The sequence below is a fragment of the Stegodyphus dumicola genome, chromosome 5 (assembly GCF_044657685.1).
Source record: "Stegodyphus dumicola isolate Sdum_Otavi_A_Nest chromosome 5, ASM4465768v1".
Classification (NCBI taxonomy): domain Eukaryota; kingdom Metazoa; phylum Arthropoda; class Arachnida; order Araneae; family Eresidae; genus Stegodyphus; species Stegodyphus dumicola.
In genome coordinates, this window is record NC_140772.1 from 172,076,571 (window position 1) to 172,090,186 (window position 13,616).

Here is a 13,616-nt window from a genome sequence, read left to right on the forward strand (position 1 = left end):
ATTAAGCTTTTTCTTTTTGTAAATTTTGATACCCTTTAGATCATAATTGTTCTTTATTTCATAAATTACGGTTTCATATTTTTAATTTTGTAATTTCTGCATGCCATCTTACCAGATTTAAACTGATGATCTATAATCCAGAAAAATCGATAACCCGGAATCGCCGAAGTCCCGACGTGTCCGGATTAACGACTTTTGACTGTACTGGCTAATAAATTGTGTTTTGACACTTCATCAAGTGCTGACGACATTATTCACTCCAAATCCACATGAACCCTTAATGTAACATAAAGGAAGAAAAAAATGTAACAACCGGTGTCAGAAGTGGGATTTGCAAGTGAGTGCCAGTGACCCGCTGGCAGAGGGAAAGACATGGCGGAGGAAACGAAGACTTTGAAGGACTTCTTAGCCGAGTGAGAAGGGATGAAAGCCATGATAAAAGCTGAGCAAAAAGAGATGAAAACCGAAATAAAAGCTGGATAGGAAGAAATGAGGGCTGAGATCTAAACCCGACTGAAAGAGAAGAAAGCCCGCTGAGAAGAAATGAAAGTCAGGCAAAAAAAACTGCGAGAGCAATTCCCACAGATGAAAGTGGAGGTTGCAGAGGAAAATGGAGCCATAAAAGAAGATGCAGAAATGACGGAAGTGGCATCTCAAGTCAAAGGATAAAGAAATGAAGGAAGTAGCTGGTGGGGTGTCTGAGAAAGATCCAGAAATGATGGATGAAACATCTAACGGGATTAAAGAAAAAGAACGAAAATATGAAGAAATAAAAGACGGGAAGGAAGATTTTGATTCTCACATGCCTGAAGTAGAGATAGAAGAAAGTGAAAATGTGATTGTCAAGTTCACAGAAACCGATACTGAAGTTATGAAAACACAGTCAGCAAGTGTTGAACCATCTGAAAGTGCATGTGATGCAGAGATAGGAGAAGCTGATGTACAGTACATGTGATGCAGAGATGGGTAAGCAGTGTGCTCCAGTATTGCAAGAAAATTCACCCACCTCGCAAATTATGTGCGCGTCTCATAGTGCAGATTTTGCAGACAAGGACTTGATTCTAAACCTGGATACTTGTGTTTGTGAAGAATCGGGTTCCGTTCACGACTCTAATGCAAACATCAGAAATGGTTTTCAGGAAATAGAGGTAAATGAGCAAGTAGGACTGAGTCTTCAGACTGTGATATGCAAAACAGAAATGAATCTGAGAACTGCAGTGGAAAAGTATTGGACCCAGGTATAACTTAATGAAAAAACTGAGACTGAAATTCACTCTGACTTTAATTTGCATAATTTAAAATTGCGATATGTTTAATTTGTGTAGATAACTTGTACACAGTGTAAATATTTGTTTCTTTAGTTATGTTATTTGCTTGTTTTATTAGTATCGAATTTGGCTTCTGACCAAGGATTGTACTGCCCGGAACGTGCAGTCCTTGGGAGGGGGCAACGTCCCGAAATGTCCATCCACAGTAAGAAAGCTTACCCACAAAGCAGGTTTAGGGTTGCCATAAATGGCAAGGGAAAATAGAGTTGCCACATTTGGTGATATGCCATAGACGGATGGAAAATCTTCTGGAGCGAATTCTTACTGGTTTAGCCCAGAATGTTCTCGAACACAAGCCAAAAGCTATATAAACCCTGTTGGTACGTGGAGAGTTAGTTAATCCGTGCACAGTCCGTCGAGTTGATAGTCAGTCAGTGAGTGGTGATTTGGTCGTCGACTGCACCAAAAGAGTCTCTTACTGTACCATCACTCTGGTGCTTTGCAGTGAAGCTGTCTTATCGTTATAGCCTGATAACCTGAAGGCTGTGTCGCTGATCAATTCAGCATGTTTATAGTAGTTTTTCCATGACTGTAATTTTGTCTTTGGAGCTGTCTTGAAATATACTGGCTAATAAATTGTGTTTTAACACTTCATCAAGTACTGTCGTCGTTATTCACTCCAATTCCGCACAAACCCTTAACGTTACATAATGGAAGAAAAAAACGTAACAATATGTACATGACAGACATGTTGGGTTATATGTGTATGTATATATATATATATATATATATAATGTTGTATGATCTTAAATCCATTTAGTGCAAAAACAAGATATTACTACTTGCACAATTGCTGCAATATGTATATATATACTATTGCTGCAATATGTATACTATTGCTGCAATATGTATACTATATATATACAATTGCTGCAATATATATACAATTGCTGCAATATATATATACAATTGCTGCAATATGTATACTACTTGCACAATTGCTGCAATATGTGTATATATATATATATATATACGAGGGCCATCCAGGAAGTAGATTACGTTTCCGTCTGTGTCCGCTAGGGGCGGGGCTAGCGCGGCCATCTTGGGGTCAGAGCGTTGCGCAGCTCAGTCTGCATCTAGCCGTGCTAGTGAGAGGTTCGTGCTGTGCTCCGTTCAGATACTGTGACGGTTTGAAATGTCTGCGTTAATTGAAAATCCCGCGAGCTGCGCTCAGTAATAAGGTTTCTGACTGCAAAAAACTGTAAACCGATAGAAATCTATCGGCAGCTTCGTGAAGTGTATGGGGACAACATTATCACTGAAGGTGGAGTGCGTCAGTGGGTCATAAGATTTCAAAATGGCCGAACCAATGTTCACGACGAAGATCGAAGTGGGAGACCCAGCATAGTGACCGCCGAACTTCTCGAAAAAGTCGATGCTAAAGTTCGTGAAAATCGAAATTTCACAATAACGGAACTTTCTTTGAGTTTTCCACAAATTTCGCGAAGTTTGTTGCACGAAATCATCAGCGAAAAGCTTGGTTACCACAAGGTTTGTGCAAGATGGAAGGCAAGAAGAGGTAACGAAGTGGTTGAAGGCGCAGGCGGCCGAATTTTTCGACGAAGGAATTTCCAAGCTCGTACATCGCTACGATAAATGCCTTAATTTGTATGGTGACTATGTAGAAAAGTAGTATTTGAGTGTGGCTTTCATCTGTATATAATAAAATTTGTTTCCTATACTTTGTTTATTTTTTTATTCCAAAACGTAATCTACTTTCTGGATAGCCCTCGTATATATATATATACACACATGACAGACATGTTAACATATATTGGTTTTCTGTGCTACAAAATCAATGTGTATATGGTTATATGATGTTTCAGAATTATTTAAAAATACTGTTAAAATGCATTAGAAAAAGACTGAAAAAGTAAATTACTAGTTAGATCCATACTGTTGAATAAAAGGTTAGAAAAAGGATTAAATAAAGCATTTAAATCTCTAAAGCAGTACAAGAATAAAATAGCACATCAAACTACAAAAATGCAAATATGATGTTTCATTTAAAATATATATATGTACTAATTCAGAAGTCAAACAACAAAAATCAGCGTTAATTTGCAAAATTTTCACAGTCCTGTGAAAATTTTGCAAATTAACGCTGATTTTTGTTGTTTGACTTCTGAATTAGTATTTATTCGGCGTGTTATTGTGTCTTAATATATATATGTGTTTACATGTAAGATAAATTTCCAACTTAGTTTGTAGCTGGCTCTTATAATTCCTTTTTAACTTGGGCATTTCCTTTATACAGTTATTAAGGATTTTCCATAGCAGGAAACAAGAAAAATTAGTAATGCCCTCAGTGGGATTCGAATTCCAGACCCTACTGATTGCTAGCCAGATGTGTTACTAATTACAGAATCATGCGGTAAAGAAGTAAAACCCCTTGTTTTCTTCAGTTCAAGAATGAATGGGAAGTGCAGACCAAGTTGCCAAATCCAGGTGGTGACAAATTACTGCCCATTATGTTTTAGTTCAGGCACCACTTATACAGTCATTAGGTTTGCTGAAGCAGGAACATGAAAAATTTACAATGCCCTCACCAGGATTCAAACTCCAGACCTCCTGAATGCTGGCCAGATGTGCTTCCACTTACACCACAAAGAAAGTGGTAAAAAGGGAGAAACCATCTAATGTCCTCCCTCATTTACAGGGTGACTGCAGAGAATGAGATCCAGTCACCAAACCTTCCGGTGACAAATTATAGTCCATCACATTTTAGTTCAGGTGCCATCGTAGAGAGAATCACCCTGATTTCTCAATTTTAGAACTTTTTGAAGACAGAAAACTGAAGAAATCCACAATATCCTTTCGAGGATTCAATCCTTGGATTTCCTGATTGCTAGCCAGAAGAGCTTCCAATTACACTTCTTAAAAAGAGTAACTTCTTGCATGGTTCTTTCTGTAAACCATGTTGTTTCAAAACTTATTCTTGTCATATGATTATTATATAACACTTGGAATACTTGATATTACACAAAGCAAAATATCTTTTGGTCAATAAAAATATTAAAACTTAAAACTTCATACTGTAACCTGTGTATTTATTATTTTTTTTTCCAGCTCATCTGTGTTGCTAGCCCATCCTTCTTCTTATTATTATTTGAAATATAAACATGTGAAGAGAACAATGTAATTGCTAAATGTTGGGCACATGTCTTCTGCCAAATTAGGTCTGTACATCTGATAAACTGGCTTAGCTGTATATTTCTGTTTCAAGAATATTTTGTTAAGAATCAAAGTACCAAACCAGTTGCAACTGCACATACATCTTTATGCATCAGCTAGATCATGTTCTATGTCATAATTTTCATTTAATATCATATGATCAAAATTTTCATTACATACACACACATGTGTGCATGTGTCTTCATATACAGGAAGGAAATAAAAAAATAAACTTTTAATTGATAAATTCCTGTGCTAAAGCTGCAAGAGATAGAATTAAAAGTTTTTAGGTCAAAAAGAAATAATTTTTAATAGATTATCCTATCTGAGGAAAAATGTGAATGTCCAATAAATTGTGTCTGTAAATTGGAAGTGAAAAAAAAAATTTGTTAAGCCTGAGATATAAACCTATCTTTTGTTCTTAAAGTGAGAAAAATGTAAGAATTGGTGTAACCATTTAAATTAAAGAATGATAAAAAATAAAAAGAATACTAATAAACTATACACTAATTCATACATTTTTTCTCACTTTAATAATGGAAGATAGGTTTACATCTCAGGCTTAACAAAATTTTGTTCACTTCCAGTTTACAGACAATTTATTGGACTTACACATTTTCCCTCAGATAGGATAATCAATTACAAAATAATTTCTTCCTGACCTAAAAACTTACATATTTCTCTCCCTTGTACTTTTAGCATGTGATTTAGAAACTTCTGATTTATAGTAATAGTTTGAAATGTATATGCAAACAGGAGTGATGTTGTATAAGTTAAAAGAATATTAATAAAATTGATTAAGAACTTTGAAATATATGATACAATAAATCTAATGTATTTTCATGTGTGTTTTTTAATGTGCTATGTTTATCATACAGTCAAAAGTCGTTAATTCGGACACCCATAATCCGGACCTCAAAGCTACAAACTTTCTGTGCATGCGTCGCGTTGACCTTTACGGCTGCGAATTTGCATGTGCACGTGCGCATAATACATTTACGAATGCACGTTTAATGTATAACGGACAGTATAAGCTAAGCTAAAATTATCTAATTCAGTTAATGTTGCAGATTGCCTTGTTCCTTAATCTTCGAATTGGACTCGGCTTATTATTTTTTGCAGACTGTTACAGCAAATTTATAAAAGTAAGCTTGAACTGTCGATTATGTCAAATAGAATTTCTGATATATATTTACTAATATGTAAAGGATCTACAAAGCGAAAGTATGTTTCGAAGTCCATTAAACAAAAAGTGGAATTGCTGCAAAAAATGGATAAAGGCATATCCTTTGTTTATCTAAACTTTGTTTATCTTTAACGCCGTAGCGTGCAACGAATTGGAAGTTGATCTGTCAGCACTATCCTTATCTTCAGGGCAGATGTTTTTATAATTCCTTACTAAATGTAGTATTTCATCTCGATGTACTCCGTCTTTGATATGATTTAAATCAAATTCCTCGTCATTATAATTCGCTTCCGATAGCGAAGAAAGTGACAGAGGTTATTGAAAACGAAAAAATTTTGATTGACAAACTAGTCGGTATTCTCCACACAGCAATTATAGGACTTGAACAGCGGAACTTTGTAAATGAACAAGAAATTATGTCTGTTTGTAGAATTAAAGAGAATGTATTATCACATAAAAAGCGAAGCAACTTAAACTACTTACATTGAAAGAAATGTTTAATAAAGTAAACAAATAAATATTAAGCTTTTTTTTTTTTGTAATTTTTGATACCCTTTACATCATTATTGTTCTTTATTTCAAAAATTACGGTTTCATATTTTTAATTTTATAATTTCTGCATGCCATCTTACCAGGTTTAAACTGATGATCTATAATCCGGAATCGCCGAAGTCCCGATGAGTCCGGATTAACGACTTTTGACTGTATAAAGAATCTCTTCAGAAATAATATGCACAACATACTTTTCCTCTCCCGTTTTTCAAGCAGTAAAATTTAATAGAAAGAGGAGAGAATGTGCGAGTAAATACAGTGTAATATACACATATATCAAGAACAACAGAGAAAAATGTAATAGATTTAAGTATACTCAAACACATAAAAATAAATAATAATAATCATAATAAAACTCCTAAAGGGGAAGGAGAGTCCTGACTTTATAGTCTTGGGAATATTTAATAAAAAGAAGATGCTGATTTCTGACACTATTTTAATGCTAATGGCTTAAAAATTTTTCTTATTTTTTAAGGTTAGGTATTATTAATGTAATCAGACTTGATTTTTCAAGTAAATTACTAGCTCAATTTTCATGTCTACTTTCAGTTGATTACTATGACTTAGAAACTATTAACAAAGAAAAAAGGGGGGGAATTGAATGATATTCTACTGATACTTCGGTTCTATTCTGTTCAATTGAAGGTTCAAATGTAGAAAATATATAACACATATGAAGACACATTCCTATTAAGATAAAAACAACCAGTGCTGCTATAAATTGCAAAACAGCACTACCTTGATATATATAAAGCAATAGGTCCTGAGTTTTATATATATAAATGTAGGATTATAAGAAAATATGATAGTTGTTTTAAAAATAATTGGCAACCTCAAAATTAACGATTCTAGATTTGCTGCTCTCCCCCTAAATTTATCTGTTCTCCCAAATTCAAGATCCTTCCATGATTATATAATAACCTAAAACTAGCCAGTCATAACTTGTCTCTAAATTACGTCATTTTTAGTATAAATACTCTTGGCACAATAAACTATGTCACTCTAATCCTTTCCCTAAGTGCTCCTCTGTCCTCCCAGTGACATTTCATTTCTTAGATGCCCACATCATTTCTTTAAAAAAAAAAAATGATGTTCATAGAAATTCATAATATTTAATTATGATTGAATAGTGTCTGGCAAATTAATTGAATATGCGTGAAAATAAAGACCGGTAATTTGTCGGAATCCAGTTTCGTTTTCTTCGTCTCATCTTGCCACTCTACCATTATGACAATGCATCAAAATTATTATACATATATATATATTTATCCCATTTTACTTTTGTCTTTTTCTACTTCTTGATAGTTTTCCCATGGCCTGTATGGTAATTTTGTTCTTCAGAGTTTTTGCAGTAGTCTTAGTACTTTTTATTATTTTTGCTTAATTATTTACATTTTACTATATAAAGTGTATTTTTGTTTTCTCTGAATACAAATGCATGTAGAAAGTTGATCTGAACTCATTTGAGATTCATTATAATGGTTATACAAAATTGAAGCGTAATGGTTTGGTTTTAAGTCTCGAGTGGACCAGAGGAACAAAACATGTATTTGGAATTCATTAATCGACCAAATTTAAAGTTTCAAACACACTTCCCTTGACAAGTTCTGTTTGAAACGTTAAACAAGGGACATTAATAACTTTTCCTTCTGTTAAACGTTATTACAACTTTTGGCAAAGTTTCTAGAATGCTTTCAATATAGTTTCAATGTTTTTACTTTTTTAATACACTTTTAAGTTGTTTTATTCATATTCTCCCGTACTGAATGATTTATGCTATGACTTCATCACTTTTTCATTAGATAAGATAATTAGGAGTTCTTTTCACACTTAACTTTGAATTTATGTGTATTCACCTTTTTCCATCAACTAGAATTGATTATATATATGTATATATATAGCATGAAATTCATAATTTCAAGAACTTCATGCTGATAGTTTTCTTAAAATAAAAAAAAATAAAAAAAAAAAAAACTCACACAGTACAAATAATTATAAATTAACATTTTTATAAAATATTTCATACATTTCTCCTAAGAAAATAACATTAGAAATTGAATTAAGAAAATTACAAAATTTTATTCCCAGTCATCATCATTATCGCCAGATGTATCTTCAGATTGCTTGGAGAGTGGAGGAGGAGGTATCATGGCAGATATTTTTTCCAGAGCTGACTGTGGATTGACTGCTGAGGTTGGTTGTGAGTTACTATCTGAAACACTTCCAGTTCGATTAGCTCCTAAAAAATAAGACCCACATTTAATGCATAAGAATAAAAACAAGAGGGAGGATAATTCAGACACTCTAATTAAAACAAACAAGAATCTAAAGAATAATATTAAGATTATGGACCTTAAAACAACATTAGTTTCACCTTTTTCTCTGTGATTCTCTTATATATATATTCTTAAAAAAAAAAAGTACTTGTGGGACTAAAAAAATTTTTAATGCAAAAATCCTATACTAAAGCTACAAAGGATTGAATTAAAACATTTACTACAAAAGAAGACAAAATTAAGATTATCCTATCTAAGGAAAAAGATGTAGGAGGGAATACTTAAGAGGTCTTAAAAGTAAAAACAGAAATTTAGATAGGTCAAAAGGTTTGTTGTATGGGATATAATATGCTGAAAACTTTGGTACAAACCTCAAAATTAAAGTAGCAATGAAAAATTAATACCTGAAAAAATAAATACACAGGTCAAAAAGTTAATCACCCCTATTTTTTGATTCAAACAGGACTTGTTAAGGGGTAAGCATTTAAAGCATTAAACCGGGTTGATTAATGAGAGATGAATAACATGTTTTATCCCTCTCAAAGCTGTAAGAGTTCAGACCGTTGTAAATTAATTTGCTTTTGAAAAATTATTTCTAGGTAGTGTCACACTGGTGAAGAGCTTCCAACACATGTTATACGACTTCTTTGAATTAAAGTAAGAATAAAAACCTCATAAAAGTAAAAAAAGTGTTAATAAATGAATTAAAACACACAAAAAATAAAAACTCATTACATACAAAAATACATTAAATTGCAAAAAAAAACTAGTAGGAACATATAAAAACATAGAGGAGGGACTCATAAAAACACGACACACTATTATGCTACTTTGAATACCAAAAAACTTCAAAATAACCTTAAGAAATTAATTCAAGATGAGTATTGCCCCCCCCAAAAAAAATCTCCTTAAACTACTTCACAATTTCAAAAATAAAATTTTATGGGTACTTTTTAATTACTTCTAACAAACATACAAAGGTTAAAAATTATCAGAGCTGGTTACTGACTTCTGTAAATTTAAATTGGAAAAAATCTAATTTCTGACTAAAAAAGTTTACTATAAACTTTAATTATCCTATCTATGATTTGCTTATAATTAATCAGATTTTTAAGACCTATCAATACCTTTTTCCTGATCCAAATTGCAAAACAATATACTGTTTTAAATTTAGAATAAACATGGGTAACTTAATAACTAACCACCATAAGTTAGAAGACAAAACTACTTGAGTGTACAGACTACCAGAATATTAACCTTTTGTTGATCAGCACCATCAGTATATTATCATTGGAAATTTACATACTGTAGAAGATCCAACATTAACTTTGACCAGTCTTCAAAGTAAGCAAAAAATTCTGCATTAATAACTTCAAAAATAACAAACACATTCATCATTTCTACAAGCTATTAAAACTAATTTGTCCACTATGACATTTTTAGAATGGAAAGTAGCAGTTTTAAAGAACTTCAAACTTAGCATCTCGCTTACAAACAAACTGCAATATTCCCTTAACAAAAAGAAACTAGATCATAAAACCAATCGCCTACATAAAACCTTCACAGTTACTAAAATCGACAAGGCAGGCTTTTTATTACAACATTATTGGAAAAAAAAGTACAGAATACTATTAATCATTTAAAAAAGAGAGAAAAAAAGAACCACACACACATACGTAGCGTATTCGGAAACTAAGTACTGTTTCATTCTAGCGCCGTCGCAGCGTTGTGGTAGGCGTCCCGCGCATGCGCACTAGTCTTTCTTGTTCACTGACTTTCAATTGTCGCCATTTTATTTGCTCTATGTTGTGTTTTCAGTTTGCTGTGCACATTCAAAATGTTTAAGACAATTAGTTCTCCCGCTGACTGTGAGATTTGTGCCGTGATTAAATTTTTGAACGTGAGGAATGTTAAACCGGCCGAAATTTATCGTCAAGTGACAGAAGTTTATGGTGAATACGCATTAAGTGATAAAATGGTGAGAAAGTGGGTAAGAATGTTTAATGCAGGTCGAACAAATGTCCTCGCCGAGGCTCGGAGTGGTCGGCCTTCTGTTGTCACCGATGATTTGGTAAGGAAAGATAATAAAGCAATTCATGAGAACAGACGCTTCACAATGACAACTCTTTCAGAGGCATTTCCACAAATTTCACGTACTGTTTTGTTCGAAAGGGTTCCAAAAATGCTCACTGATGTTCACAAAACAGAGCGACTTTGTAGTGCCCTGACATTTCTCACGTGGTACAGTGATGAGGGAAAAAACTTTTTAAACCAAATTTTGACAGGTGATGAAACTTGGGTGTGTCATTTCACACCAGAATCGAAACAACAATCGATGGAGTGGAGACACACTCATTCTCCGAAAAAATAAAAGTTCAAAGTGACAATGCCATCACAAAAAATCATGTGCACTGTCTTCTGGGATAGGAAAGGGGTTTTGCTTACTGAATTTCTTCCCAGAGGTGAAACCATTAATGCAGCACGATATTGGGAGACTTTAACAAAACTAAGGCGTGCCATTCAAAACAAATGAAGAGGAATGCTCAGTAAAGGAATTGTGTTGCTCCATGACAATGCTCGGCCCCATACTGCTGGTGTCACTCAATCGTTAATTTGACAGTTTCATTGGGAGCAGTTTGATCACCCGCCGTACAGCCCGGACTTGGCGCCGTCCGACTATCACTTGTTCCTGCACATGAAGCACGAGCTTGATGGCAAGCGCTTTGGATCTGACGATGACACAAAAAAATGCTGTGGAGTCGTGGTTATTGAAACTGGCGGGAAGTTTCTTTGACGATGGTATACAAAAACTGGTCACCCGTTATGACAAGTATTTGATCATTGGTGGAAACTATGTTGAAAAATAGTTTAAGACATGTATTTTCATGTAAAAATAAAATTGGATTCGAAAAATTGTTTTGCTATTTTTTTTTTCCAAAACGGTACTTAGTTTCCGAATACGCCTCGTACACAAGTTTACCTGTCCTCAAAAACAAAATGAAATTTAAAATTTCAGTTTCAACAGACTGCAAGAGATTTTCTAACCTTTACGCACTTCCCAAATTTACAAGACCTCAAATTCAGATTTATTGCCAATAGACTTAAGAACCTCATTGAAGAAACAGACTTAAAGTCCTCTGAAAAGCTTAATTCTCAACATCATTACTAATTCTGCTAATCAGGAACACAATTACAAATGAATTATCAATAAACCCGTACTGATTTTGGCTGCTGTAAAAGATCTTGAAATTAAAAATATGAATTGCTACGACTTTGAAAACTTGTATATGATGCTTCCAATAAACGAAATTTTTAATAGTCTCTTAACAGTGTGTACGCTCTTTCCAGAGATTCTAGTGATAGTATCACAAAAAAAAAAAAAAAAAAAAAAAAAAAAAGGTCCATTACCCTGAAAAGTGTGCTTTTTCACTAATACATCAAATTTAATATTTCTGTTTATAAACAGGTTAAGAGTATCAATATAGCCTCACATCATCTTCAGCACTTAGTAACTTATACCTATTTACTGGTAAATATCAATTCCAAAAAGTGCTAAATTAATTTATTTTTGCAATATTTTCAGATACGACAGCTTAGCAACTAATCATTTTGGGAAAATCAAAACAACTAATATCTAACCTCATTGCTTGAAACTTAATAAAAGTAACTTTGTACAAGAAAATATCAATTACTTAGATGTAAACACTTCATTAAAAAAAGAGAGAGAGAGAAGATAATTTAATTTCAATAACATCACACTTATTAAATGGCATTCCAATATCCCCAAAAAAGTGATACTTCATATTATTCACACTCAACTAATTAGGATCAAAAAATGTTTGCAATGATGTAAATTTTTTACAAGAAGGTCAACTTTTAATAAATCTTCTTACTGAAAATAGAACTAACAAATTTAAAATTCATCAAATTTTAAAAAAGGCATGCCTAAACTACAATTTTTAAATTACTTATTGACAGCTATATGATAATTTTACACTCAAAAGAGAGGCAGGTAAAGTGGGGTGGCTTTTACGTGTAATTTAATGTTCATACGAAGGTTGATCCAAAAAAATGTTTACAAGCAGAAGCATTTGAAACGTAATAATTGTGGAGTGAATATTTCCACCTAGGGTGGTTGACAGATGGCATTAGTTGTCCTACAGCAGTTCTACGAGTAAGTAGCGTCAGTACGCAGACACTTAAGAATGACAGTAATGGCACAACGTCTAGAAAAGTGGTCTCGCATAGAGGTGCGAGCAGTAATTCAATTCTTATGGGCCAAGAATGTGTCCGCATCCAAAATTTACAGACAAATCGTTGAGGTATACGGGGACAAAGCAATGAGTAGACAACAGGTAGCCAAATGGTGTCGTTCTTATCAAGTGGGCAGGGAGCATGTGGAAAACCGCAAAATGGAAGTGAGCGGCTGTTCAAGTTCTTCAAGGACGGATATCAACACGGCACGTGTTGAAGAAATCATCCAAAGGGATCGACAAGAAACTGTGCGCGAGATTGCCTCAGTTGGACCTGAGTTATGGTAACGTTCAGCGTATCGTAACAACGTTTTCACCTGCGTGAATCACCCTATTTTCAAATTCTTAATAAGCTGTCATGATGAAGTGGCAGGTTCACATGCTCACAACACCTTGACTGCACTTTGATTCACACCACCTTTGACTTTAGCACTTCTGCGGTATTGGCAAATGTTTCTGTATATAATGTTACATTAACAAGGAATACATGGTTTCAAGGTAATTTCATTTTTCAGTTATGCTATATAAATTATAAGAGATTCCAATACCAAAGAGATTATTTTTCAATTATATAAAAAATTCATTTTCAGGGGTACCATGTTACAAGTCAATGTTTACAGAAAAAAGTAAAGCAAAAAAAGTCTGATAAGTACAAATATTACAATACAGTACTGACTAAGGGTGTTAATACAAATTCTGTTGTGTAAACCAGAATCAAGTTCTTAAAGTCTTTCAATATAGCTCAGAATAAAAAATAATGAAAAATAAAAATAAATAAATAAATAAATAAAAATTTAAAAAAAAAAAAAAACCTCAATATGTGAAAACTAGTCTAATATAAATCAAA

The 13,616-nt window shown here is 33.3% G+C and overlaps 1 protein-coding gene across 1 annotated transcript in view; it reads right to left on the reverse strand.

Moving 5' to 3' along the window:
- Positions 1–8,232: 8,232 nt before the first annotated feature.
- LOC118204824 (WASH complex subunit 1-like) overlaps positions 8,233–13,616 on the reverse strand; it is a 102,337-nt gene continuing 96,953 nt past the window's right edge. The window contains exon 6 of the mRNA XM_085817379.1: positions 8,233–8,479. Coding sequence (XP_085673505.1) covers positions 8,319–8,479 — 161 coding nt within the window. The 3' untranslated portion in view covers positions 8,233–8,318. The remainder of the gene's footprint in view (positions 8,480–13,616) is intronic.